Genomic DNA, 27,473 nt, shown 5'->3' with positions numbered 1-27,473 from the left:
AGTTCGTGTGAGCACGATTCGAACAATTGAGAAAACTGGGGTACGATAAGAATTTGTGTGAGCCAAAGGCGACATTTCTCCAATCAAAAATACCGCACCGCAGTAATCTCTTAACCCTTAAATGCATGGTGATGTATATATGCATCATATATTTGATGGCCCGTGGCTCGATATGTAGCTATCCTAAAATTTTTTTTTTCCCAGAATCAGAAAACCATTGTCTATCACATATATTCATATCTCGTTAAAAGAAAAAATCATGCATTTAAGGGTTAAAAGTATTTTTTTCGAATTGGGCACCTCAGCACAATTAATAGCAAGAGTGATAATTTCATTACAATACGTCAAAAAAAACACACAATACACGCTGAAATTTTCACTCTATGATTGCAAATATTATGCAAATGTCGCTTTCAAGCTTTAGAAAAAGGCGCGTGATCTAAAATTCTGCGTTCAAGTAACTTCTACTTTGAAATTTCTCGCCATTACTTCTAAAACTTAAATTACCATAAATTATTAATAGCTGACCTAAAACGAATAGAACTGTGGGAATATTGGAAAACCTAGGTGGATCTGTGGGCAGAGGAAGTGATACCAACATTACCAACTTATCGTCATTCAGAGGCCACATTTTATGACCGGCCAGTGAGCAGTGCAGTGGTTTATAACTTAATAATTTTTACCGGCCAGTAACTTACGCGTTTTTATTTTGTTTTAAACGGCCAGCGACTTATTTTTTTTAAATTCTTAGTGGCCAGTATTTTTCTTAATTCAAAATAGTCAGTTAATTGTGTTGTTTTTGTGTTCGGTTGAATGTTTCGTGATGTATTCTCGGATTTTCTGGATTCTGGTGTTTGTGCTGTGTACTGATGCGTTGGAAATTGATGGAGATGGAGTTTGTGTGAAGTAATTATTATTTTATATTATTTTTTTAACAGTTAAAGTTTGATTTAAAAAAATATACGAAGAAGGATTCTAAAAACTTGCTTAAGAAAAAAATAAAAATATGAAGTTATACCTAAAGTAAGTGTGTTTAAAGGCAATCAATATAGCAGGGCGGAAATGTTTTTATTGAATTTGTAGCAGAATTAAAATTACAAATATATAAACAGGTCCTGTCCAGTATTAGTAACTATACCTTCTATGGTAACTTTATCATCAGGTGGTAGATAAAATAATAGATATTAACCATAAGTAGGTATACTTACTCGTAGCTGCCACAGTTGAAAGTAAATAGCTCATGGACTCCAAAAAATATATTTAGGTTACTAATGTTATTATGAGTTTTTAATGAAATGAAAATGAAAATGAAAATGAAATATTTATTTTTCAAGTAGGCATATTACAATGCCCATATGAACGTCAAATAAAGCTACGCCGGCTCTAACCCTATGCCTCAGCCTCGAGAAGATTTCAGTCCCCCCTCAGTTGGGAGGGGGGTATCCACTATGGGACCGGTAAGAAACTCGGCGGGCAACTTCTTTTCAAAACATTACATCTTATAATTAACATGCATACAATTTAACATGCAAAAGTATTCATCAAAGAATATGAACAGACTAGGTACTGTATGGAAATTAATTTCAATAAATGATATTAAGTATTGCTTAATAATACGTCGTTCTTCTTCAGAGAAAACATATCAAATTGTCACAGAAGAAAAAGATAATATGAATCTCAATGTCATTAAATATGTAATTTACCTACACAACATAAAATATAAAATATTTGATGTGCTTTCTTATCTGAACTGTGTCCTCTATACATAATACAATTATTTTAATTTCTATTCGTTTTTTGTAGTTTCTGGTTCGGGCCATGCATGTTTGTCTGTCAAATAGTCCTCGACTCTGTAATAAGCCTTTAACATCAATGATTTTTAGGGTTCCGTAGTCAACTAGGAACCCTTATAGTTTCGCCATGTCTGTTTGTCCGTCCGTCCGTCCGTCCGTCCGTCCGCGGATAATCTCAGTAACCGTTAGCACTAGAAAGCTGAAATTTGGTACCAATATGTATATCAATCACGCCAACAAAGTGCAAAAATAAAAAATGGAAAAAAATGTTTTATTAGGGTACCCCCCTACATGTAAAGTGGATGCTGATATTTTTTTTTCATTCCAACCCCAACGTGTGATATATTTTTGGATAGGTATTAAAAAATGAATAAGGGTTTGCTAAGATTGTTTTTTTGATAATATTAATATTTTCGGAAATAATCGCTCCTAAAGGAAAAAAAAGTGCGTCCCCCCTCTAACTTTTGAACCATATGTTTAAAAAATATGAAAAAAATCACAAAAGTAGAACTTTATAAATAATTTCTAGATAAATTATTTTGAACTTGATAGGTTCAGTAGTTTTTGAGAAAAATACGGAAAACTACGGAACCCTACACTGAGCGTGGCCCGGCACGCTCTTGGCCGGTTTTTTAAAGTAGTTCTTAAGAGCTGGGAGGGGTAATCTCAAAGCAGTGTCAAGTAACTTATTATAAAAATGAATGCATTGCCCAACAAATTACTTCTGTACTTTACGGACACGAAACTTCTTTATGGCAAGCTTATTTTTGTTTCTAGTGTTATAATTATGGATATCAGAATTCTTAGTGAAACAGTCTAAATTCTTAACAACATAACATTTTATTTAATGTAAGCTTTTTATTAGGTTACCACAAATTAAAAGAGAGACGGTCAAATAGGTACACAATGGCATATACATAAAAACATATTTCGAACTTAAATTATGTGTAACCTGCGGGCGTATACGCGTACTAGTGTGATAAACCTAATCGCGTCAATGCGTTCCTATCGCACTTATAAATAGTGCGAAAAGGACGGACTGGCGGCTTTATCACACTACCGTGCTTGCCCGCCTGATTCATGTGGCGAATGATTTTGATAACTGCGTTTGTGCAAGGGTGAAGCTAAAGTCATGATTTAATCGAAGATTGACATTTAAAATACCTAAAAAACCTTCAGCTCGCTCGACATGTTTCGCTCCGTAACGAGGAGCATTTTCATTGAACACACGCGATGCCTATGGTATCCCGACGCAGACTAGACTGGAGCGAAACATGTCGAGCGATCTTCGACAATTTTACTTGAGTTACCTGATTTTACATGTTTAGTAATACCTAACATTTTGTTCCTGCTTGCGAGCCTGTCAAAATCGCTGCTATCTTTTAGCTTGACCACAAATTATTGCCGAAATTTCAAACTGTGGTTTTACATATTTTCCTATAGACTTAGGTACAAATTGTCCCATTTCCGTATTCGACAAACCGTTACACAAACACATATGTGTCGTTCTACAGTAAAAGCTCCTACTGTGGTCGTCGCTTACTTCACATATCACCGCATTAGTATTGGATCGTCATTAATAATAGCTTAAACGCCAATAGACACAAGGTACCTTTGCCAGTGGAATGTCGCATATTATTGTTAATTATCTACCACCACAAAGGATATAGGTATATATTTCATGAATGCTTCCATTCAACTCTGAATTCTGCCGGAAGCTTACAAAGTTGTTTTTTACTTGTCCTGGTTTCGGATAATTGAGTATTTCAGTTACAGACAAACCTTCCTGTGTTCGTGTTAACCCGAAATTAATATACATAATAATACTAACAAATATTATCCAACAAGCGGCCGTATTTGAACCTTGCTTATAAGATTTCACAGAGATACTACGCGGTGAAATAAAAAGGACCGTTCAAACTTTGCACTTTTGAGGTCATAATGAACAACTTTTATTAATTAGGACTAATGCTGAAATCGCAAAAAATTGGCTGCTCAAAGATGCTTGGTTAGGGTTGCAAAAAAAACGGTTTTTTTTCTGGCTTGAAAAAAAAAACGAAAAAACCGTGAAAAAAACAGTTCTTTTTCTGGAGTGTGTTTTTTTTTCTAAAAGTCGAAATCTCAAAATTTGCACAACAGTTAATACTTATAAGCGGTTTTTTAGACTTTATGTTAACTATTAAACATAATTTAATAACTTTAATATCTGGTTTTATAAAACTAACATTTACACATCTGTAGTTAGTAGTTATCGCTATTTACTGTTGGCAACACCACCGCCTCTCCACGTTCCACGCTGTATCGGGGATTCCCCAATAAATGTTTGTATACTGAATGTTTATCGAATTAAAATGTACGTTATTGTTATTGAAACGTTACAAATCACGAAAAACCGTTATTGTCGTATTATTTGTTCATCTGAAAAAAAAACCATATTTAGAAAAAAAACCATGGTGCTTGGTTTTTTTTCATGTTTTTTTTCATAATTCTGAAAAAAAAAACATTTGTTTTTTTTTCTATTTGCCACCCTATGCTTATCCATTTCTATGGAACAGCTAAATTTTTTTTCAGTACAGATGGTGTTTCTTTTACGCACTAGTGCGAGAAGTGGTTCATTATATGCCAGGTTGAAACTTCGGAGGGCCATCTGTTCTGAAAAACGTCGTACGATACTCGTGCGAAAAGGAAATTCGTAACTCCTGTCGATTTAAAACACTCCCTTCGGTCGTGTTTTAATTTATCGCCACTCGTTTCGAACTTCCTTTTTTACGCACTTGTATCGTAATGTACTATTTCGCGATTTCAGCATTGGTCCCATAATAGAAGTCGTTCATTATGACCCCACTATGAAAAGTTTGTATATCTGTCGGTGTTTGACGGTGCTGTCATTTCTTCAACCAAAAGTGACAGATAGATTAGATCAGTCGTATCGGTGTGGTAATTTCTAACTTTGTTTCGAGTGTCGAGCCAAGCTACATAAGTCTGCATGCCTCATTGATACATGGCAATAATCACTGATACTTTTTAATAAAACTTTGAGTTAAATACCCCGAATATCATCATTGAACCTTATGCTGTTTTCACATTATCCGATCCGATATCGGATGTCGGAAGGATTTCAATAGAAAAAATCCAAGATGGCGCCTGTAATGTATGGGATATCGGTCCGACATCTGATATCGGATCGGATAATGTGAAAACGCACTTAGGTACCTACATATTTATTTATTTTTAGCCTGTTCTTATCGGTATCAAAATCATAACCGAGTTTTATTCTTTTAGCGACCTATATCGGTTAATTAAATAACTTGAGGTTATCTGGAAGACATATTTTAGTAATAAAATAAGTTTTTATCTTGTGAAGGTCATTGATATCAGTTTTATTATAGGTACGTATAGTTCTATACAAAATTAACCTAAAGTTTTCTTACATTTAGAGCACTTGCATACCACTTGCATCAATGAAAATGGAGGGTTAACCCGAGGTATAACCCACCATTTTATATGGAATTTGACAGATGACAGCCCACTAACCCTGAATTAAGTGGTTGGTGCAAGTTCATAAACGTACTCTAAAGTTATAAAGCCGATAAAGTTCGTTTGTCCCTTTCCGACGGATAGAAAAGGACAAACGAACTTTATCGGCTTGATAACTTGAGTACGTTTATGAACAAGGCGATTAAATAGTCTATAAATGTATGTTTACTAGCCATAATATGTAGAATTATATTTCTACTCTGTTATTATTGTGCGGCGTGCCAAAAGGTTTCCTATTCGGACAGCACATTGACCTCTTGATACGATCATTGCAAAAAACAGTAAGCTACATAAGAAGTAGAACAAAAACAGGTCAATGCCATTTATAATCTGTTATTTTGAACTGGTTTTGACATGACCTTGATGATTGCCTTGTTTAAAAATTGAAATAGATATCATACACCAAGAAAAAAGTAACCAAGTCTGGTGGCCGAGACGGGAATCTACCCCGGACCTTTAGCTAACGTCCTTACCACTAAACCACGCGGCATTTTATTCGGTTTCTTTGATATTTAAGCAAGAAACAAAGCCCTGTTCAAGAAACTTTAACGAAAAAGTTCTCGTGTTTAAGATTAAAACAAATTAGGTTAGAATTCTTCATTTATACAGTATCCGTACTAAATTACTAATATTACATACATACAATCACGCCTGTATCCCATAAAGGGGTAGGCAGAGCACATGAAACCACTAAAGCTTCAGGGCCACTCTTGGCAAATAAGTGTGTGTGTGGATTGAGTGAGCACCTTCCGAAAATAAAAAAAAAATATGCTGATCATTTAGTAAAAGTTCTAAAACAATTGTAAAACGAATCTCTGAATTTGTAAAAAGATAAATCAAAAGATACAGCCATTAACATGTGCTCACTCAGTTCTCACAAACTACCAACGAAAACAGTGAATATATTCATTTAACATATAATATTTATATACTAACATTTAGTAAAAAATAGGCCAACCTACCTCTATAAATATTAGATCACCTAGTGACGTATTAATTTTTTTACAAATAGTTTCTTATGCTCACTCAATCCACACACTTTTGAAAAGCCGAATTTTGATGAAAAACATAAGATTTAGACCGCTATTATATGTGTATAGTTTAGTAAAAGTGAAATGGGAATTTGTAAAATACAAAACGAACCACTAATGTGTCAGGTTTTTTTATAATAAATTTTTGTAAGTGCTCACTCAGTCCACACGTTTTGAGAAAGTTAAAAATGTAAATATCTTACGATTTGTAGCACCTAAGACACTCGAAAGTACTTCAACATTTAGTAAAAATTTTTACTAAATATCCACCATCTAATATTTTATATTCGTTGTCTGGTTTTAAAGATATTCAGACATAACTTTTCTCATACAAATGTATCAAGCAGGGTGACCACACTATGTCGGCTCCTGATTTTCCCCACCTTCCCATTGTCATATTGAGATTGGGGAGTTTCGTTCAATTTTGATAATATTTTAGTATATAAATATTATATGTTTATATAAATATTATATTAGTATATAAATATTATATTTTAGTATATAAATATTATATGTTAAATGAATATATTCACTGTTTTCGTTGGTAGTTTGTGAGAACTGAGTGAGCACATGTTAATGGCTGTATCTTTTGATTTATCTTTTTACAAATTCAGAAATTCGTTTTACAATTGTTTTAGAACTTTTACTAAATGATCAGCATATTTTTTTTTATTTTCGGAAGGTGCTCACTCAATCCACACACACACGGCAAATAAGGGGTTAAAAGAAAACGAAACTGTGCCATTGCACCACCACACCTTAACCCAACTACTACTACTACTTTACTAATATTATAAATGGGAAAGTGTGTTTGTCTGTTTGATTGTCCGTTTTTTACGGCAAAACGGAGCGACGAATTGACGTGATTTTGATGGTTGAAGGGATGGAAATTGATATAGGCTACTTTTTGTCTCTTTCTAACACGAGCGAAGCCGCGGGCAAAAGCTAGTTAGTGTATAAATGTAAGCCCAAGTTCTAAAATGTTTTTTTTCTTTTATTTCAGTCCGGGAACGCGGCCAGGAGACGAGGTGAGAAAATTCTTCAGTTATTTAATATTACTTACCAGTAAATAATAAAATGACATACATAAATTCACGCTTGTGATCCTAAAAGGGGTAGACTAAAAATATCATTCCTAATATTTTTCATCACACTCGCTTGTAAACGGTGTTATTACATGCCTGCATACTGACAAGCAATGAGCTATTTATTTATTTATTTGAGCCAAGTGCGGGTAGTTCGAAAAACTCGTACAGCTAAAAGATGTTGATGTCAACTTCAGCCAGTCTGCTCCGAGACCACGGGGACAATGCCGTCCTTGAAACGTCAGAGGTTAGTGTTTAACACATAGTGTTTAAAACATAGTAAATACGCGATTAAGTCCCGTTTGCAATTTTAAATATAATGAGCTATTTTGCCGCACACGGGCGGTAAAGTGGGTGGGGCCTTCCAGGATCTGTCAAAAATTAAGATGGTGGCGGACGAATGTTCGAAATGTCAGCGTAGGTATTTCAATAAGGTACATAGGGGCAGATCTCGACTGGGGGTCAATTGTAACTAATCCATTTTTTCGATTATTACACTATGATGTTGAGTTCTACATGTATCCACAGAACACGCCTACCATATACAACCGGTAGACACTCTATTTAATAATGCAAACAGTGTAAAACATGAAAAAAAATGGACCAGTTACATTTGCCCCCCAGTCGAGATTTGCCCCGCTGTACCTTACATTTAGTTTAAAGTTTGGTTATTACTTCACGAGTGCGATGAAAAACATTGTATAATTATAAATATCACGGGCGGCTGCGCCTTTGGCGTCGGGCTTCGAACAGCCTCTCGTTCGTAATCCTTCACTTTCCGCCCATAATACACAATGTACCTACTATTATATAACTCATGATAACAACAGAAAGCCCTAGTTTAGGCAACATAGTGTATCATTATTATTGACTTATCAAAACAACACTAGCGGCAAAGCTTTGGCGGTGCTACTAGCAAATAATGAGTCAGTTAGTTAATTAGCCATAATCACTGCATTGATATCGTATCACTGTTCATTTAATTAAAAATAGCTGTAAACAGTTACTTTTAAAATATATTGTTTACATAGGGTCATTGTGCTATACTAGAAGCTATACTAGAAACCGCTATTAAAAACCAAAAACCGTACTGCGCGGCTGCGTTCGTGTCTCGCAAATGGTCTCGTCGGAAGATCAGCGCTGACCTCCGGGTCAGCATTATGCTGAGACGGGACCATTTCGTGATAAACTTACGCATCCCTTGTACATTTGTAGTTTTTAGTCATACTTTATGCATAATGTGTAGTTTTTAAGTTTATTACGAATAAATATATTGATTATGAAAAAAAATGTTAACAAAATGTTCGGTCAAAATTAATTAAAAGCCAAGTAGCGGTAGTTTTCGGCGAATTAGAGTTCTACTTTTGAAACAAGTAACTAGTTGAAAATAAAATGATAATTTCCAAAAAATAAATCGTAGATGGAGATGTCCCAAATCAATAAGAAAATAAAGCTACTCATCATCCTTCTTGTGTTAACAACGACATTGCCACGGCTCATGGGGGCCTTTAGGCCGCTTAAAAAGAAAGTGTAGCTACTAAGCTACTAATATTATTATTTATTTCATTACAGGACCATCTAATGTGCTGCCCTCAGTACATTTGGGACGATGAGGCAGACGTATGCGTACCAGACTGCGAACACGGATGCGTAAATGGGATATGTATAAAACCAAACCAATGCGTGTGCGCACCGCCTATGATCCTCCACAACAGCTCCACCCCCAACACTTGCAAACTCCCCGTCTGTGACCAGTCTTGTACCAACGGAAACTGCACAGCCGACAACCAATGTACCTGTTATAAAGGACACAAACCAATAGATTTACATACCTGTGTCCCTCACTGTACCAACTGCTCCAACGGTGATTGCGTCAGTCCAAATGTCTGCAAATGTCATAAAGGGTACACTAAAATTGATGGTCAATGTAAGCCTCAGTGCAAAAGTGATTGCCGAAATGGTTATTGCTCAGAACCTGATAAATGCACTTGTTATCATGGATATGAACCAAAAGGTGATAAATGCGAGCCTGTCTGTGAAAAATCTTGCCAAAATGGCGAATGTATAGCACCGAACACTTGTGAATGTAAACTTGGATACGAACCAAATAATGGGCATAAAGAAATATGCATACCTAAATGCAGTAGTGGTTGTTCCAATGGATACTGCTTAGAACCCGAAAAATGCGCCTGTAATCATGGATATGAATTAAAAGATAATGTATGTCAGCCTGTATGTAAGAAATCTTGCCAAAATGGCAACTGCATAGCACCGAATAAATGTGAATGTAAAGAAGGATTTGAACCTAAGAATGGACATAATGAAATATGTATACCTAAATGTAACAGTGGTTGCAGTAATGGATACTGCACAGAACCTAACAAGTGTACATGTAAAGAAGGATATGAACCTAAAAATGGGAATACAGAAACATGCATACCTAAATGCAGTAGCGATTGTAAACATGGATATTGTTCTGAACCTGGTAAATGCAGTTGTAATGATGGATATGCATTAAAAGATGGTAACTGTCAGCCTGTTTGTAAAAAACCTTGTAAAAATGGCTTCTGTGTCGGACCAAACACCTGTGAATGTAATAAGGGATATGAACCTAAAAATGGACATAAAGAAACTTGCATACCCAAATGCAGTAACGACTGTACAAACGGGTATTGCTCAGAACCTAATAAATGCACTTGTAAGGAAGGATACAAATTGAATGGCAACAAATGTGAGCCAGTTTGTAAAGAACCGTGTCATAATGGTAATTGTGTAGCACCAAATACATGCAAATGTTTGAAAGGCTTTGAGAAATCTAAAGAGATATGCTTGCCTAAATGCGATTTGTGTAACAACGGCGTCTGCATAGCTCCAAACGAATGTGAATGCAGCAAAGGTTACACGCACACAGATAAAGGTTGCGTCCCGATATGCGAGAAATCTTGCGTTAACGGGTATTGCTCCGGTCCAAATGAATGCAGCTGCAATTCAGGATTCACTCAAGATGCATTAGATTCTTTCGTCTGTAACAATAATTGCGGTCCTGACATGGATTTAATCAACGGAACCTGTGTTTCGTCTCTTCCGTAAGTATTGATCAACGCTCATTTTGTATGCTGGATATCATTGCACGTCTATTAGTCGTATTTTAAGTTTTATTCCAAAATATTATAGACGAAATAATAATCAAATAAATTCGAAATCGATTCCGAAAACGTAGCGGAGCAGCTCATTATTAATTAAAGGTTTTGCTTTAAGGAGTTAGAACGCTCAAAATATAAATATATATATATATATATATATATATATATATATATATATATATATATATATATATATATATATATATATATATATATATATATATATATATATATATATATATATATATATATCGTCACTACTTTAAAAAAAAACTTGTATCTTCGTCTGTCAATGAAAAGAAAACTGTAGTAAGTATGTATGGAATGCATATAGACTTACTGTGTTTTAAGCTTGAGAAGCAGCGTGAGATACGAGATTTTTTCAAAGTAGTGACGATATTTGGCCTTGGTATTTTATCTGTATAAATCTCATTTAATATGTTTATCTTTTTCAGATCAAGCCCGGAAATGTCATCTAGAAATACGACCACTACGGGGTAAAACTCTTTGGCTTTATTTCTGTGTTTACTACTTATTACAAGTCTATGCTGTGTACCATTGCTGGGCGAAGGCCCAGCTTCCCCTTCAAATTCCACTCGTCCCGGTTATGAGCGATCTCCGGCCAGTCGCTGAAGTACACGTCTAGGTCATCCCGCAATCTCCGCCTGGGTCTGCCAGATCCTCGCCCGTCTTGCGGTTCCCATACCTACTGTGGTTCTGTGGGTGCCTGTGCTGTCCACTCACATTTCAGCTTGGCGGTATTAACCTAAACAGTAATGCCTGTTTTTGAGGGCAGCGTGGAATTGCAGATTCGATTTACTCCTGTTTATTACTAGACGAGGTTTTTTCTTTTCTTAGAAAACATGATTGTGCAAAATACAGAGCACTCAGTGTATTTAAACTATTTAATTTAACCCAGTCTTTATTTACCTACTAGATGACTTAATTAGTTTTAATTTATTTAATAACAAGAAATCTTACATCAACATGCATAAACCTAAAAACTAGATCTAACCTAACACACACATAAACATGCACAGATACATAAACCTAACCTACCAAGCCCCCCCGTGAGCCTCCCGATGCAAAAGTACCCATAACGCTTGCCGCATTACCGCGTTGAACCGCGATGGATAACTTTTGCATCAGGAGGGTCCCAGAGCGAGGATCCAGACCCCTCCCCCTCAAGTGTCTTCCCACCTCCCCGAAATAATTAATTATTAGTTAATTTAATGGTACTATTGTGTTTTCTAGGATAGCGAGTATTCAGCTGGGGTGGATGGTAGGAGGGGCTGTGCTGCTTCTACTGGTCGTGCTAGTACTGGTGGTTATAAGCCGCCTCTATGCCAGGAAATCACCGCAAAAGACACCGGACGACGGTACGACTCAATCTCATTTAGGTACTTCTAAATGTATAACTAACTAACCTAAGCACAAAATTAAAATTAAATTAAAACCGGCCAAGAGCGTGTCGGGCCACGCTCAGTGTAGGGTTCCGTAGTTTTCCGTATTTTTCTCAAAAACTACTGAACCTATCAAGTTCAAAACAATTTTCCTAGAAAGTCTTTATAAAGTTCTACTTTTGTGATTTTTTTCATATTTTTTAAAGTTATGGTTCAAAAGTTAGAGGGGGGGGGGACGCACTTTTTTTTTCCTTTAGGAGCGATTATTTCAAAAAACAGTCATAGTAAACCCTTATTCATTTTTAAATACCTATCCAACAATATATCACACGTTGGGGTTGGAATTTAAAAAAAAAGGAGCCCCCACTTTACATGTAGGGGGGGTACCCTAATAAAACATTTTTTTCCATTTTTTATTTTTGTACTTTGTTGGCGTGATTGACATACATATTGGTTTAGAATAAATTTAAAAGTGGAAAATGTCTGCCTTGGGTGAGACTTGAACTCACGGCCTCTGGATCAATATTCCAGCGCTCTGCCAACTGAGCCACCAAGACTTCAACCAAGCCAGCGAAATTTTCCACTACTAAGGTCAATGGGACCCGTAGCGACATCTACCGTAAGAGCATCGATTGCAGACGTTTCTGCTAATCAGAAGTTAAAATTTAGCATGGTTAGCGCATCGTAAATGGTGAATTTCCAATATGACTTGGAACTCCGGTTGCCGTTTAAGAAGTTTAACACTCTTACGGTAGATGTCGCTACGGGTCCCATTGACCTTAGTAGTGGAAAATTTCGCTGGCTTGGTTGAAGTCTTGGTGGCTCAGTTGGCAGAGCGCTGGAATATTGATCCAGAGGCCGTGAGTTCAAGTCTCACCCAAGGCAGACATTTTCCACTTTTAAATTTATTCTAAGCCTAGTGGCATCGATTGCAGACGTTTCTGCTAATCAGAAGTTAAAATACATATTGGTACCAAATTTCAGCTTTCTAGTGCTAACGGTTACTGAGATTATCCGCGGACGGACGGACGGACGGACGGACAAACAGACATGGCGAAACTATAAGGGTTCCTAGTTGACTACGGAACCCTAAAAAAAAGCCCAAGACATAGTGGACCGCTTTTCATGAAACATGTCTAAGAACACTCCCGACCTATGTAATTCAGCTATCCAACAAAGAAAAAACTAAATATAAATCGGTTCATCCGTTCGGGAGCTACGGTGCCACAGACAGACACACACAGACAAACAGACACGTAAAATTATAACACCCCGTCTTTTGCGTCGGGGGTTAAAGACCATGACTTGTATCTTGTCATAGTCTCTCAGATTCGATGATGTTTCCATACCATACATTAAAATGTGACCGCCTAAATACGTGCGAACAGTAGATGGCGCCACTAAAAATGCCTTGTTGCCATCGATTACTTGCAGATTGGCGTTAGGTGTCGAGTCATAAATCTATATCGAAAGTGGTGTTACTTTCGACATAAATTGAACAAATTTTTAGATTTGAACTTAATACTTATGGATGAGAGGACGATTTGGCCGTGATGTGTTATCAAAGATTGTTTTCATTAGACTTATCTCTTCTTCTTCTTCCTCCTACCCTTATCCCACGTTATGTGGGGTCGGTACAACATGTCTTCCTCTTCCATTCTCCCCTATCCAGATTATGAGTCTGCACTTTCAGTCTATTACGCGTACATATACTCTAGTCTCCGATATGGTGTGGTCTTATGGGGAGCCAGTACTGATGCCCTGGACCTCTTCATCCTTCAAAAGAAATGTATACGTATTTTAGCAAATATAAGGATTCCTAATAGCTGCCGCCCCTTTTTCAAACAATACGAGCTCCTTACACTGCCGGGTATATACATAATGGAGGCCGTTATCTTCGCACGGAAAAACCCTGACCTGTTTGAGGCTAAAGTAGACACATATAAAACTAGAAGCCAGTATAGAAATAAGCTAAAAACACCTGACTCGAACTTGGCTATATATAGAAACGGTCCCCATTTTTTATGTATCCGCATAGTTAACAAAATCCCTGATGACATCAAATTAGAAAATAATGACAATTTATTCCATAAGAAATTGAAAAGTTTTCTCATACACAAATGTTACTACTCAGTGGAGGAGTTTTTTAATGACGAAACCTTTTAGTACCTAACTTAAAATTTCCAAAAAAAAAAAAACGTTTTAATTGAAATCATTTATTCCTAAATTGTATTACTCGAATTATATTATGCTATGACCAAAAATTATTATATAATAATTCCACCTATCCAAATTATTAACTAACTACATGGCCTGAAACTTAGTATTAAGCTAGATATAAGTAATTTGTGTGCCCTGACAGGGTGTCATGGAAGCTATTTGTAAAATTTTAAGATCCTATGTACATGACTTATACAAATAAACATCTTATCTTATCTTATCTTATCTTTCGTCATCTCAACACTCACATCTTTCTTTCTCATGTCCTCTTTCACACAATCCATCCATCGTTGTTTGGGTTTACCCCTCCCTCTCCATCCATCAACATTCATCTCCAACATTCTTTTGCCTATATGACACTTATATTGACCGGGATATAGACCGTGATTACCTTTTTGATCGGACCATCGAGTGTAAATGCGACCAGTGGTAACGCTGAAAGTGAACGCAGCCGACGCGCGCGAAGGAGGGTAGATCGCGCGCTGTCTTCGCAACTTTGACATTTACCCACCTTCATCAGTTTTCCGTGATCGTGATGCATGCAACTGTGTCGAAATATCGGGAGCTCGACAAAAATCAAAAAGGTAATCACGGTCTATATCCCGGTCAATATAAGTCTAATGAAAATAACCGTGAATCATTCAAAACTCTTAAAGATTGATTTTTTTTTAATTTGCAGGTCCCTACGGCAGCGTAGCGTACACCGTCCCAAACACTTTATTCCGAAAAGACATCGTCGAAGAAGAAGAAGAAACGAACGAAACTTTATTAGAAGGGACCAGTGCTGTTTAGATGTGCAATATTTGTGAAATCATATAGTTAAAGACGGTCAACCGTCAATATTCGTCGTCAATATTATCAATGAAAACAATAAAACAATCACAGATTGAGACCAAACAAGAAAAATCTCACACCGCGTCATTCTAAGAGCTAAGGTGTCCAACACGCACGCAGCATTATCACGCTGAATCGCGACAACCTCTTTTGCCAGGTTATGTAGCCGAATGGCACAAACGCTCACGAAACGAAACGCTCGTAGATATCTATCTCTATCGCTCTTGCATATTGGCGTGACAGAGCCAGACTACCTTTCGCGGCGTGTCAGAAATGCCATTCGGTGACGGCACCAGGTGCCTCAACCCGGAGCGAGAAGGGATAGTTTTTAATTTAAGATGTTCATAGATGTTTATGTAGTTCAATGTAAAAAAAGTCAGATAGGTAATCGGAAAGTTCATTATGATTTTGGTACCCGTGTAATTCAACTCTAACTTAGAGATTTTTTGTTAGCGTGTCATTAGTTCCATATTGTAATCAATTGTAAAGCAAGCCAAAGAATATCAATTTAAAAAAAAAACAGTATTGAATATCGACGTTACTACTTAATTGGCCTATGAAAAAAAACTATAAGGGGCTTTACAGACGTGCAGACTGCAACTGGTACAAGGCCTCGGCAATTTTTGATTTTTGGTGCGTTTTGTTACAATTTTTTTTCCTTTTTTTATTTTTTTTCTTTCATTTTATCTTTGTTATTGTTTTAAGCGGTGTTATTAAAAGGGGAACGAAAATTGAATTATTTTTGCGCTACGACGTACCGTTTAGGAGATACAGCCATTCAAGGTTTTTATTTTCAGTATTTATGTTTGAGAAAAACACTATACATACCTCGGCGGGAAATGGAGTTGCCCGCCTCAGACCTATCTGGTCTCACTACGCTCGGCCGTCTATATGTCTTCGGCCGGCAAACCCTTTTGTCCTGGCCTCTGTAGTAATGTACTATGGTTTGTTAGGTATGTAAAGCTTGACCAGAAATATATGACTGCGCCATGTTGCGGAATTTCATTAGAACTATTTTCTTCATACTAAACTGAACTGTCATCGCATACATCGGAATAACAGCGCCCTCTTGACAATAATCATATTATATCAATAATCATATATAATCATATATGGTCAGGTTTTATTTGGTCTAGCAAAAAATATGTCATCAAAGTCTGTTTCCATATTCATTATTATATTTATTATACCTACGAGTATATCGTACAAATATTTATTTCTGAATCGGTAAAGCATGGTACTATAATGTGAAACAAATGTTGTTGATAATAGTTTATCGTAATATTGTTACCTACTTAAATATAAGTATACCTAGATATTATGTATTTTAACTAAGAAAACACTGAAAAAACAATAAAAAATATAATTTAAATTTAATAAAGACTTTAAATTTTTTTACTTATCCGCAAATACAGAGTGGGTGGGGCCTGTAACAAAGGCGAAGAATTGAACTCTAGGCTATTCTCCTTATACTGATCAACATTTGTTCGGCGACTTTTCTGCTTTTTTCTGCCTGTAATATAAGATGTAAACTGTTTTAATATTACATTTTTGGTAGACGCAGCACGCTTGGCACCTAGTTTCGAGTACTGATGCTGATAATTTACGCTATTTGACGCGTGATTGACGCGTGGTGACGCTAGATGTCACTACAAATAACTTGCATTAACTGATGTATGGAGTTACAATACAACTCTTCCCTTACTTATTCCTCTATGATTCTCATAGTATTTTCCATTGTGTGTGAATTAAAAATATCCATTTTGAAGACGCCCTAGGCCGGCTAGATCCATACCACTCCCCCCACCCCCCCTTGAAAAGTAAGTCGAATTTGACCACACCTTTTTTACTGCCTACTTCGTTTACTGTCATAGAGTCCAATGCGATTTTTGATATACGTTAAAAATTCGATCTGTAGAAGGTCAACCAAATCTTGATAGTCTATAGTCTATGCAATGTGATTACACATTTTACTCGCGAGCGTAGCGAATGGTTCAAAAAATGGAATCTTAAGCGTTACGAGGGTTTCAAGGCACGTAGGTTAAACAAACTTTGCCACCGAGTGAAACATTTGACAATAATTGAATAAACATTTATTTCATTTCATTTCATTTATTTCATTTCATAATTGTCTTTAATACTCGATCCTCTTTGTCATGTGGTATAAAAAGAACATTCCGTATCTCTATTATTCTAAATGACATCATTTTACAGGAAAACAAGTTATTTATCCCTTATATGAAATACTGGTGGTTGTGTTCATATTGTGTTAATTGCAGTTCTCTTTGGGATTCATTTATAAATTATTATTAAAAATGTATACGGGGTACCTTTTCATCACGGCTTTTTCTATCTTGGTAAGTTTTTTGTGTTTTATAATAATATTTACATAGTAAAGTTCGCTTATTACGATCTTATTATCTGTGTAACAATACATACTACAAACTTGACTTCGTATAATTTTCTCAAACATGCAATGAAATATTGTCTTTACGTTCCTTAAAATGGGCTGGGAAGTATCGCTTTTTGTGCGCAATAACTCGAGAGAACTGTAAAGGGATTTCATATTATTTTTTAGGCCTAGGCCTGCAAAGTAACTTTTTTTTATAAAATATTGTCCTTTAGAGCATTTTTTTTCATTTCATTGTATGTTTAAGAAAAGCACTATACATGCCTCGGCGTGAAAACGGATTCCCGGCCTCGTATCCCTATCCGGTATATACCCACTTGGCCGGAAATCCTCATTTTCCCGGCCTCTGATGTAATGTACTATTTTTTTCGTTATTGAAATGTAAGTAACTTACCTGTTTGACCGCCTTTCAAATCTCAACGAAGGAGGTTATTAAATCGTCTGTATTCTTTTTAATTTTCTGTATAATTGATCACTATTGTTGCTCTACAAGCCTATCAATTTGTTCGAAGACTTAAACCACAGTATAATAAAGAGTACAATCCTATCCTACAATACAATAAAAAGTACTTTTGCTTAAACCAAATGTACAAACTTTTTCGGAATCCGTCAGCAACTGTAATAGATAAGGATAGGTACAGATGTAGTGCGTAAAGATTTGCCTTCGTATTGTTCCGGAAACGTACGAACGTGTCATGCCATTTCAGTCAGTCTCAGTACGAGATGTACTGACATTGACAGAACTAGCATGATAAATACGAACGTTTCCGGAACAATACGAAGGAAAACGTTTTCGCGCTAGATTTTTGCAATTTTGAAAGACCTTGCGCTACACTTGCGGGGCTTGCTAGGGGCGAAAACACTATGAAAACAGTATGATACTCGTATCATATTAAACTCGGTATCCGTCATTGAAAATGTTTAATTTTTTTTATTTCAGGCAACGACAGCAGTCTGCGATGATTCTATTTCTACAAGTTTGGAAGGAAATAAGTATGTTGATCACACATTCTTAGGACTTGCTTTTTGTGTGCAATTTTACATACAAACTGCCAAAAGAAAAGATAATAAAAGATTAAAACGTAGCCACATTTTCGTGAATTCAAATCTAAAATTTAAAAAATGGACAATGAAGTTTTTTTCTTTTCTAATAATTACGTAGGTAATGTGCATTTGTACTGGAAAGAAAATAACTACTTACTTCCTGTTTTACATTAAAAAAAAACATTCGTATTTCAGAATGAGCATGCCAGTGGATGATTTATGTACAACGGCGGGGTATGTATATTGTATATAGCAACTAATATAAATTCTAAAGTAACTAATATATTACCCGAACGCTCTAAATATGTCGATGAAGTAGCTAATATTAACTATTTTTACAGATTTGTCAAAAACCCTAATGTGCCGACAAAGCAATCCGCTACAGGAGGCACAAAGCAGGCCTCAACGTAAGTAAAATAATATACCTCTCCCTATATCAGCAGGGCTAGCACTAAAAACTTGCCTAGATTAACCAGTATTTATCTATAATCTAAGCAACTATGGACGAACAAATTCGAAGCTTAACACGAGACGAAATTATAGTAAAACAGTTATGTATTTTATTCTATGAACTCTAACATCCTATGGGTTACCAAACATCACACACAATAAGTGCGTTTTCACATTATCCGATCCAATATCGGATGTCGGAAGGATTTCAATAGTAAAAATTAAAGATGGCGGCTTAAATGTATAGGGATATCGGTCCTACATCCGTTAACGGATCGGATAATGTGAAAACGCACTGTGTAACGCCGTGTCTTGCGTGAGCGACGGTCGCGCGACCGTCGCCGTCGCGTCTCATCGCATCGTCTACTTCCATATCGATAAGGTTTGATTTCGTATGCGTCGCATCGCCGTCGCGCGATCATCGCGCGACCGTCGCCCACGCAAGCCACGGCATAACGGCCCAGCCACGACATTGGTCTAAGCGCGACAGCGGTGAGCGGCAGCCATACGTGCGAATGAAAAGTCCCATCGCTGTGTCTCGCTCCAGTGTATGGCCGCCGCTCACCGCTGTCGCGCTTAGACCAATGTCGTGGCTGAGCCGTAAGTGTAAGTCCTAAGTGGACGCTCGATGGGGCGAACAGCGGGGCGGGCTCACGGGTGCACGCTCTGCAGCGTTGACTCAGGACTAGCAATGCCCGGACGAGAAGTTTCCAAAGTTGCAGAACTTTCTTCATGAGAATTTTCGGTAACTTCTGAGAATGTTCTCGAGAACGAGAATTTATCAGAATACTTAGTAACTTCGTAGTTTATACCATGATTTCGTCGGACTCAGCAAGTCAAGACGTAGTCCCGTGGACCGTGGTAGTGCGCCGACTTCGTATGCCGATGTTCTCAGGTTCGATCCTGACAGCGATCTTTTTTTTTTATTTATATTTTTGACATGACCAAATCAAGATCAATCAATCAATCAATAAATAATAGTTCGGTTATTTATATTTATTTATATTTATTGGTAACTTATCACTTATCAAAAAAATAGCATGTATAATAACGTATAGTTTTATATTATGCCCATTTAAACTTTATTTCAAGTATATTCTCTCGTTTAAACAATAAATTTCATGTTGCAGGAATGTTCTGCGAACATTCTCAAGAATGTTTCTGCTTTTTGGGAATGTTCTGCAATTTCTACATTACTACTCAGGACACTTGTATGAGATTCAATTGAATGGCAAGCACGCCGCACGCTTCGCCCCGCTGCACGCCCAATATGAGCGTGTCCTTGTCCAGTCCTTACGGCCCAGCCACGACATTGGTCTAAGCGCGACAGCGGCGAGCGGCAGCCATACGTGCGAATGAAAAGTCCCATCGCTGTGTCTCGCTCCCATGTATGGCCGCCGCTCACCGCTGTCGCGCTTAGACCAATGTCGTGGCTGGGCCTTTACGCCGTGGCTTGCGTGGGCGACGGTCGCGCGATGGTCGCGCGACGGCGATGCGACGCATACGAAATCAAACCTTATCGATATGGAAGTATGAGACGCGACGGCGACGGTCGCGCGACCGTCGCCCACGCAAGACACGGCGTTACACTAATAATTTGAACGTGACAGTCCTGTTGTAGAGGGGACTTATTGTATAATTTTGAATCTTTTTTTTCAGCGGCGACAAAGATGCGCCTGCGATGTCCATCACAGCCATCATCCTGACAGTTCTCGGCGTTATGGTTTTCATACTTGGCGCGGGTTTATTCGCCCTTTATTTGCACAATAAACAGAAAGTGAATTAAATGATAAAACATATACCATGCAGCATATACCATGTTTAGTTTAGTTTTTTCTTGTATTTACTAACACATCTAGAGATAAGATTAATTATTGTATACTAACAAATTGTATGAGTCTTGTGACTTGTGAAATAAAAATGAAATTGAAATTGAAAACTGTCAATAAAACAATCATTTATTTCTGAAAATTCCAACAAAGGTTTGTTACAACTGACAAACTAACACAGGTTTGTTACATCTAAACTACTTAACCCATATATGCTCATAGGGTCGTTTACGACAATTACGACCCACTGCTGAAAACACGCTACTACTCATTAAAATTAGTAAAAGAATAAGGTTGTCACCTCAAAAAATAGGGGAAAAAATATATGTGTTGGGCACCTATAGGTTAAACTATAATAAATTGTAAATTTGGCATCTGGATATCATATTGACACTATCCCAGTGCCTCCAGAAAGCACAGGCAGGAGATTCCAACACTATTTAGGCGCGCACTATTGGAACAGTCTCGCACGCGACGCATCAGGGAGGCAGTTCTTTTTCGTATTATAGCACCGATATGTATTCAGAATTTTTTTACCATCATCATGATTCTGGCCGTTAATCACCTACTGCTGAGCATAGGCACATCTAGGACACGGGATACCCCCATTTGCCAGAATTTCATTTGCCATAATTTTATTTGCCATCCTATTCAACAATCATAATATTGTTTCTCATAACATCTTATGCCATAATCATTGTTTACTATATTAATCTAGTGCCAGAAGCTTTGTTTCCCATAAAGTCAGTTTCCATAATGTCATTCGTCAGAATCATCGAAATCCGTGATTACCACATTCCATACCATCATTTGTCATACAAATTAGCGTCCAGAAAAGTCAATTTCCATAATGTGCTTTGGCAGAATCGAAAACTACTATAATAGGTACTAGAAGGACTAGAGAATGAAACTGCTATCAGAAAGTAGGTTAGGTTAGGTTAGAACTGTGACCCCCTGGAAAATGAAACTGCTATCAGAAAGTAGGTTAGGTTAGGTTAGAACTGTGAACCTCTGGAAAAGGAAACTGCTTGAAAAGTAGGTTAGGTTAGGTTAGAACTGTGACCCCCCGGAAAATGAAAATACTATCAGACAGTAGGTTAGGTTAGGTTAGAACTGCGACCCCCTGGAAAATGAAACTGCTATCAGAAAGTAGGTTAGGTTAGAACTGTGACCCCCTGGAGAATGAAACTGCTGGAAAAGTAGGTTAGGTTAGAACTGTGACCCCTGGAAAATGAAACTGCTATCCGAAAGTAGGTTAGGTTAGTGTTAGGTTTAAGATATCGGGTAGATGAGATCTCCCCGCCAGCCGGCTGTGCCCGGCAACTGTCATCGTCAGTCGAAATATACCGATACGTGAACTGGCCGTGTCTCATTTCTCGGCACCCCTTTTCCCTCTGTCGTAAATAGCCCCAAAATATAGGTAAATAACGATCTCGTAGGTTAGATATAGGATTACATAGATTTAAGATAATAAATAATAAAGAAATATCGATTTATATTTGTTCGTTTTATTTCCCACCAATCCTAAGCACTTCACTATACGACTGAACTTTAACTAGTAGATTCTTACTTACCCTTAAAAAACCCAAGCATAGTTCAGTCGTAAATACATAACTATATACCAAAAACAAATGGCAATTAATATAACGTAAGTATCTGGCACTGATACTTACAATCTAATTAGAATATTAATATATATACTTATAAGAATGTATAAGAAGATTGTTAATGTTTATCTCATAAGAATTATATTTGAAAAATAAAGAATTGCTGTTACACGATAGACACACATAACACCAATACATACTTGACGAATGGTACACGAGTCTCGCGGCCGGGAAAGCATATATATACCCGCCCCGACGCTCGGAGCGTCACTTGAACACCGACGGCGAGAGAGCGCGCACGCGCTGCTCCCCCATACACACCACCGCAGCAAATTGAAAATAAAAAACTGGAGTTTTTTCTTCGTAACCTGGTAGCCGCCTCCATCTACAGTCAACAATGGTCCATCGAGCCGCGGATATCATCGTGCCAGTATCCAGCAACTAAGAAGAAAGAAACACATACAGTCATCGATATAAACTAGACGAGTAGCGCTAGCCGCGAAAATTTAGTAGGACTGATTTATCAGTTATCGAGAAAAGTAACGTGGGTAACGTAACCTTAACGGTGGCGACCTGGACGACATTCTCCCCCTCCTCAGACGGTCACCTAACGGTGTCAACGACTGTCGTGAGCCTGGGCAGCGGGTCTTCGTGTACGAACGAGAACGTACACCGTGTCACGCAAGTGATACGTACATACTCGGCTGTGTGTGCTGGCACGCAGTGTATCGAACGGTGGATTCTATGCCGTCTAACGGATTGAAACCAGGCTGTTAAGCTGAGGACATTCCCAGTCATCAGTGGGCACCCGTAAGGTACACTGCCACTACCAGAGCAGTTCCGCAAACCTTATCCTATCCTGATCGGATCCCCTACGTTAGTACCCGGTCAGGCCCTAGGGACGATAGGGACCGCGCACGAGTCAACCTATCAGGGGGTTGACACGTTGCATAGGGACAGTGAAGTGCTAGGATTGCGTTATTGCCAAGTGTAAACATATACAGTGCCACGTACAAATAATGAGTGTGTAGAGTCACGGGTTGTTATATAAGTGTTATGCGTAGTGGTTAAGTCAATCATAATATAAGTGTTAATTTGTTTTGTTCGTTTTTGATTATTTTTTGTAGTTTCCATTGTATATAGTACTAATTATTTGCACTCATTATATAGGGCGTTACCGTGTGATAGAGATTTGTACGATTCAATCATGAGCGAAAGCGGGAGGGTATTACGATCGGGTAAGCACACGCCGTTAGTAGGGTCTCGTACAAATACAGCTTCCGAACAGGAAAGCGTAAGCGGTAGCAAACGCGCGAATAGTACTGAAACGACAAATAAGAACGAACAGGCGTCACCCCGTCAAAGCACAATGTTGGACGACACGGTTGTGCCAGTGGAGGCACCGCGGCCTACGGTCATCGACAATAGTTCTCACGAGAGAATAACCGAGGCTAGGTTACTAATACTCCGCAGCGAACAGGCCGTGCGTGACGCAGAATTAGCACAAGCTAGGGCGGCAGCGGCTGCCGCCAGTAGCGCATTAGCTCTAGCCAAAGCAGAGGCGGAGTTTGCCGAAGTCTGTACTCGTAAACAGACACCTGCGACGATGAACAAACCCGCACAGGTGTCAGACGTACCCCCGGTACAATGTTGGGTTAACGAACAGGCAAAAATAGAACAAAAAGATACTATAAGACCGAGAAATACGGCACCGATGCCGTATGTAGGTACAAGTAATAAAATAGCAAGTAATGACATTGAATTGTTAGCGCAACGATTTGAGAACGCGGTAGGTAAAGGTAGGCGCGACCCGGTAGTACAACGGCACGTTGCCGAGTTACCCAAATTCGACGGTTCAATATCGGAATGGATAGCTTTCAAGGCTGAGTTCAACGACACTGAGGCTATGTTCTCAGAAGTAGCAAATGTAGGTAGGATTAGGCGCGCGCTACGCGGCGACGCCAAATACGCAGTTAAAGCCCTACTATATACTACGTCGGATCCTTTCGAAATTATGGACATGCTCGAGTTGCAATTCGGCAACCCCGAGGCCTTAGTACTAGCAGAAATAGAAGAGGTCAAACGGTTACCTAAACTATCCGAAGACAATCACAATATCGTATCGTTCGCCGGCCAAGTCGCTAACGTGGTAGCCACCATCAAATCACTGCATCAAGAACAATATCTCATGGCCCCGGAGTTGGTCAATAGGCTAGTCGATAAAATGAGTGTTCTAATGCGACATGAGTGGAATAAACACCGCGTACAAAACCCTAAGGAATTAGGTTTAGTGTCATTATCAAAATTCCTAACAGAGGCCAGCAAAGCGGCAGGTCTAACTGTTACCCACGCATCGCGTAGATCCGCACAGAAAAAGCATAGCGTAAACGCGGTAGCACAGTCGCGACACCGTTCACGCTCACGGTCGACGAGTAGGGAATCGTATAGCGAAACGGAATATTCCTACAAACGTTCAAGTAAACCTTTCATTGCACAGGTCAGTAAAAAACCAGTAGAGAAAAAATCCGTGAAAAATAATAAACCTAAAACACATACGAACGCCCCGCGAGTTAGAGAAAGTAATTCAAATAAATGTACGGTATGCAGCGGCGAACATTATATAACGAAGTGCGCCGATTTTTAAAGCTTAATGTTGACGAGCGATGGACGAAAATGAAGGAATTCAAATTATGCTACAGATGTTTAGGGCCGTATCACAGACGCTTTAATAAATGTAAATACGTACCGTGCGGAACGGGCGATTGCGAGGCGGCACATCATAAATTACTACACGGCACTAGAAAAGAGAGCGAAACCCGCAAAGTGCAGTCGTCCATAAGCCACTTACACGATAAAGATACCTATTTAAAGGTTATGCCAGTCGAAGTAAGCGGGCCATTGGGCTCCGTACAAACATACGGGCTTTTGGACGAAGGGGCGGGGCTTACTTTAATAGAGCGCCATATAGCCGACCAAGTTACGCCTAGAACGCGTTCGTGTGAATTATCTCTAAATACAGTAGGAGACAATACTCTGGTAGATAACGAGTCGTGCGAGGTAAACGTGTCTATTCGCGGACTAAAGAGCGAGAACGTAAATAATCTTACGGCATTTACAGTCGAAAAGTTAGGATTACACCCGCAAGGAATAAATAAAGAAGTGTTAAGTAAGTGCGCTCATCTCGAGGAACTACGAGACGAACTCACATACGCTACGGGTATACCTACTGTACTTATAGGCCAGGATAACTGGCATTTAATTGTTACTAGAGAATTGATAGAGGCCGACGAGAACCTGCCCGCCGCATCCTATACCAAGTTGGGCTGGGTCCTTCACGGCGCGGAAGCAAAGCCGCGAAAGTTAATAACAACAATTAATCACGTATCTCGTCGCGACGAACAAGATACGCACGAATTAATAAAACAACATTTTAACATAGAGTCGTTAGGAGTAGAGCCTAAAATAAACAGATCCGATCCTAATAACCGCGCTTTCGAAATCCTAAACGCAACATGTAAAAAAATACAGGGCGAAGATAGGTACGAAGCAGGATTATTATGGAAAACGGACAACGAAACTCTACCTAACAACAAAGACAAAGCAATGAAACGGCTAGTAAGTTTGGAAAAAAAACTAGACAGGGATGACGGGTTAAAGGCAGAATACTCTCGACAAATACAAAACCTCCTAGACAAAGGGTACGCCGAAAGAATACATAAGCCTAACACGTCTCCCAGAGAATACTACCTTCCACATTTTGCCACTTTCCATCCTCAAAAGGGTAAACCTAGATTAGTATTTGACGGAAAATGCAAAATGGCGGGTAAAAGCTTAAACGAAGCACTATTGGTAGGGCCAGATTTACTGCTATCATTGTTCGGTGTGTTGATACGATTTCGCGAAGGCAAAGTGGCCGTCATAGCGGACATAGCCGAAATGTTCTTACAAGTTCGCGTAATAGAGCAGGACAGAGATAGCCTCCGATTTCTATGGAGGGGAGATAGGCGCGAAGGCCCGGCCGATGAATACCGAATGACTTCGCTAATATTCGGCTCCGCCTCTAGCCCTACTATCGCACAGTTCGTAAAAAATAAAAACGCAGAAGAACATAGTGAAAAATACCCACTAGTAAAAGAAACTACGCTAAATAACTTTTACGTAGATGATTTATTAGCCAGTTTTGACGACCCGCATGTCGCACGCACGTTAGTGAACGATATTGTAAAAATACACGCAAAAGCTTCCTTTCATTTACGCGGGTGGGCTTCTAACGTTCCCGAAGTTCTAAAAGACGTAACCGACATCTCTAGCAAAGAGGTATCGGAATTAGGGAAGCACGAATGCGAACGAACGTTAGGCCTATTATGGCATAATAAACAAGATAAACTAGGGTTTAACGTAAACTTTCGCAACACACCTAAAGAAGTACTGGAAAAAGGCGTCATACCTACCAAACGACAGGTGACCTCGGGGGTAATGAGCTTGTTCGACCCCATCGGTCTTATTTCTCCCATTACGGTAACGGGAAAAGTACTCATTCAAAACATATGGCGTACGCGTAAAGACTGGGATGAAAAAATCACCCCCGAAGATCACCAATTATGGTTAGAATTCATAAATAACATGAATAAATTGCGCGAATTAAAAATAGAACGGTACGTTCCCGCGCCGAATCGAAAGGTCGTAACTCATACTTTTTGTGACGCGTCAGAAAAAGTATACGCGGCCGCGGTATACATGGTAGGTACGGACGAAGAAGGGAACAAACAAGCCACTCTAGTAGCCGCGAAGGCAAGGGTTTGTCCTTTGAAACAAGTGTCAATACCTAGGCTCGAACTGCAGTCCGCTACGTTAGCTAGTAGATTAACCGAATCAGTAAAAAGAGAATCTAGTTACGTCATAGAAAAATCATATTACTGGTCAGATAGTTTAACGTGTCTGTCGTGGATAAGGTCGGGACCTCGTACATTCAAAACCTTCGTCGCACATAGATTAGCTGAAATAGAGGAGACTACCTCGCCAGAGGATTGGCGATGGGTACCTACCTCACTAAACGTAGCCGACGACGCCACACGCGGCATACCTAA

The 27,473-nt window shown here is 38.5% G+C and overlaps 2 protein-coding genes and 2 non-coding genes across 6 annotated transcripts in view; 3 read left to right on the top strand and 1 right to left on the bottom strand.

The window, feature by feature from the left end:
- Positions 1-15,841, top strand: part of LOC125242031 (fibrillin-1-like) — a 41,443-nt gene extending 25,602 nt beyond the window's left edge. Inside the window, exons 1-6 of one of the 3 annotated variants that reach the window (XM_048150738.1) lie at positions 654-906; positions 7,365-7,389; positions 9,019-10,532; positions 11,045-11,086; positions 11,844-11,989; positions 14,892-15,833. In XM_048150738.1, the coding sequence (XP_048006695.1) occupies positions 824-906; positions 7,365-7,389; positions 9,019-10,532; positions 11,045-11,086; positions 11,844-11,989; positions 14,892-15,004 (1,923 nt within the window). In that variant the 5' untranslated portion in view covers positions 654-823 and the 3' untranslated portion in view covers positions 15,005-15,833. Of the gene's footprint in view, positions 1-653; positions 907-7,364; positions 7,390-9,018; positions 10,533-11,044; positions 11,087-11,843; positions 11,990-14,891 lie in introns of those variants that run through there. The other 2 variants (XM_048150737.1, XM_048150736.1) reach the window with 2 other exon arrangements.
- Trnan-auu lies at positions 12,477-12,549 on the bottom strand. Its single transcript has one exon. It is a non-coding gene; the product is annotated as a tRNA-Asn (tRNA).
- Positions 12,805-12,877, top strand: Trnan-auu. The gene has a single exon. It is a non-coding gene; the product is annotated as a tRNA-Asn (tRNA).
- Positions 15,842-17,296: 1,455 nt separating the features above from the next.
- On the top strand, positions 17,297-20,839 carry LOC125242040. The gene is made up of 5 exons (XM_048150749.1): positions 17,297-17,403; positions 18,397-18,449; positions 18,696-18,734; positions 18,842-18,907; positions 20,610-20,839. Exons 1-5 carry the CDS (start codon positions 17,362-17,364, stop codon positions 20,734-20,736), a joined length of 327 nt encoding a protein of 108 aa, XP_048006706.1. The 5' UTR covers positions 17,297-17,361; the 3' UTR covers positions 20,737-20,839.
- The last annotated feature ends 6,634 nt before the right edge of the window (positions 20,840-27,473 follow it).

Source organism: Leguminivora glycinivorella, unplaced genomic scaffold, assembly GCF_023078275.1.
Source record: "Leguminivora glycinivorella isolate SPB_JAAS2020 unplaced genomic scaffold, LegGlyc_1.1 Scaffold3, whole genome shotgun sequence".
NCBI classification, from domain to species: Eukaryota; Metazoa; Arthropoda; class Insecta; order Lepidoptera; family Tortricidae; genus Leguminivora; species Leguminivora glycinivorella.
This window is presented reverse-complemented; position numbering and strand designations above follow the sequence as displayed.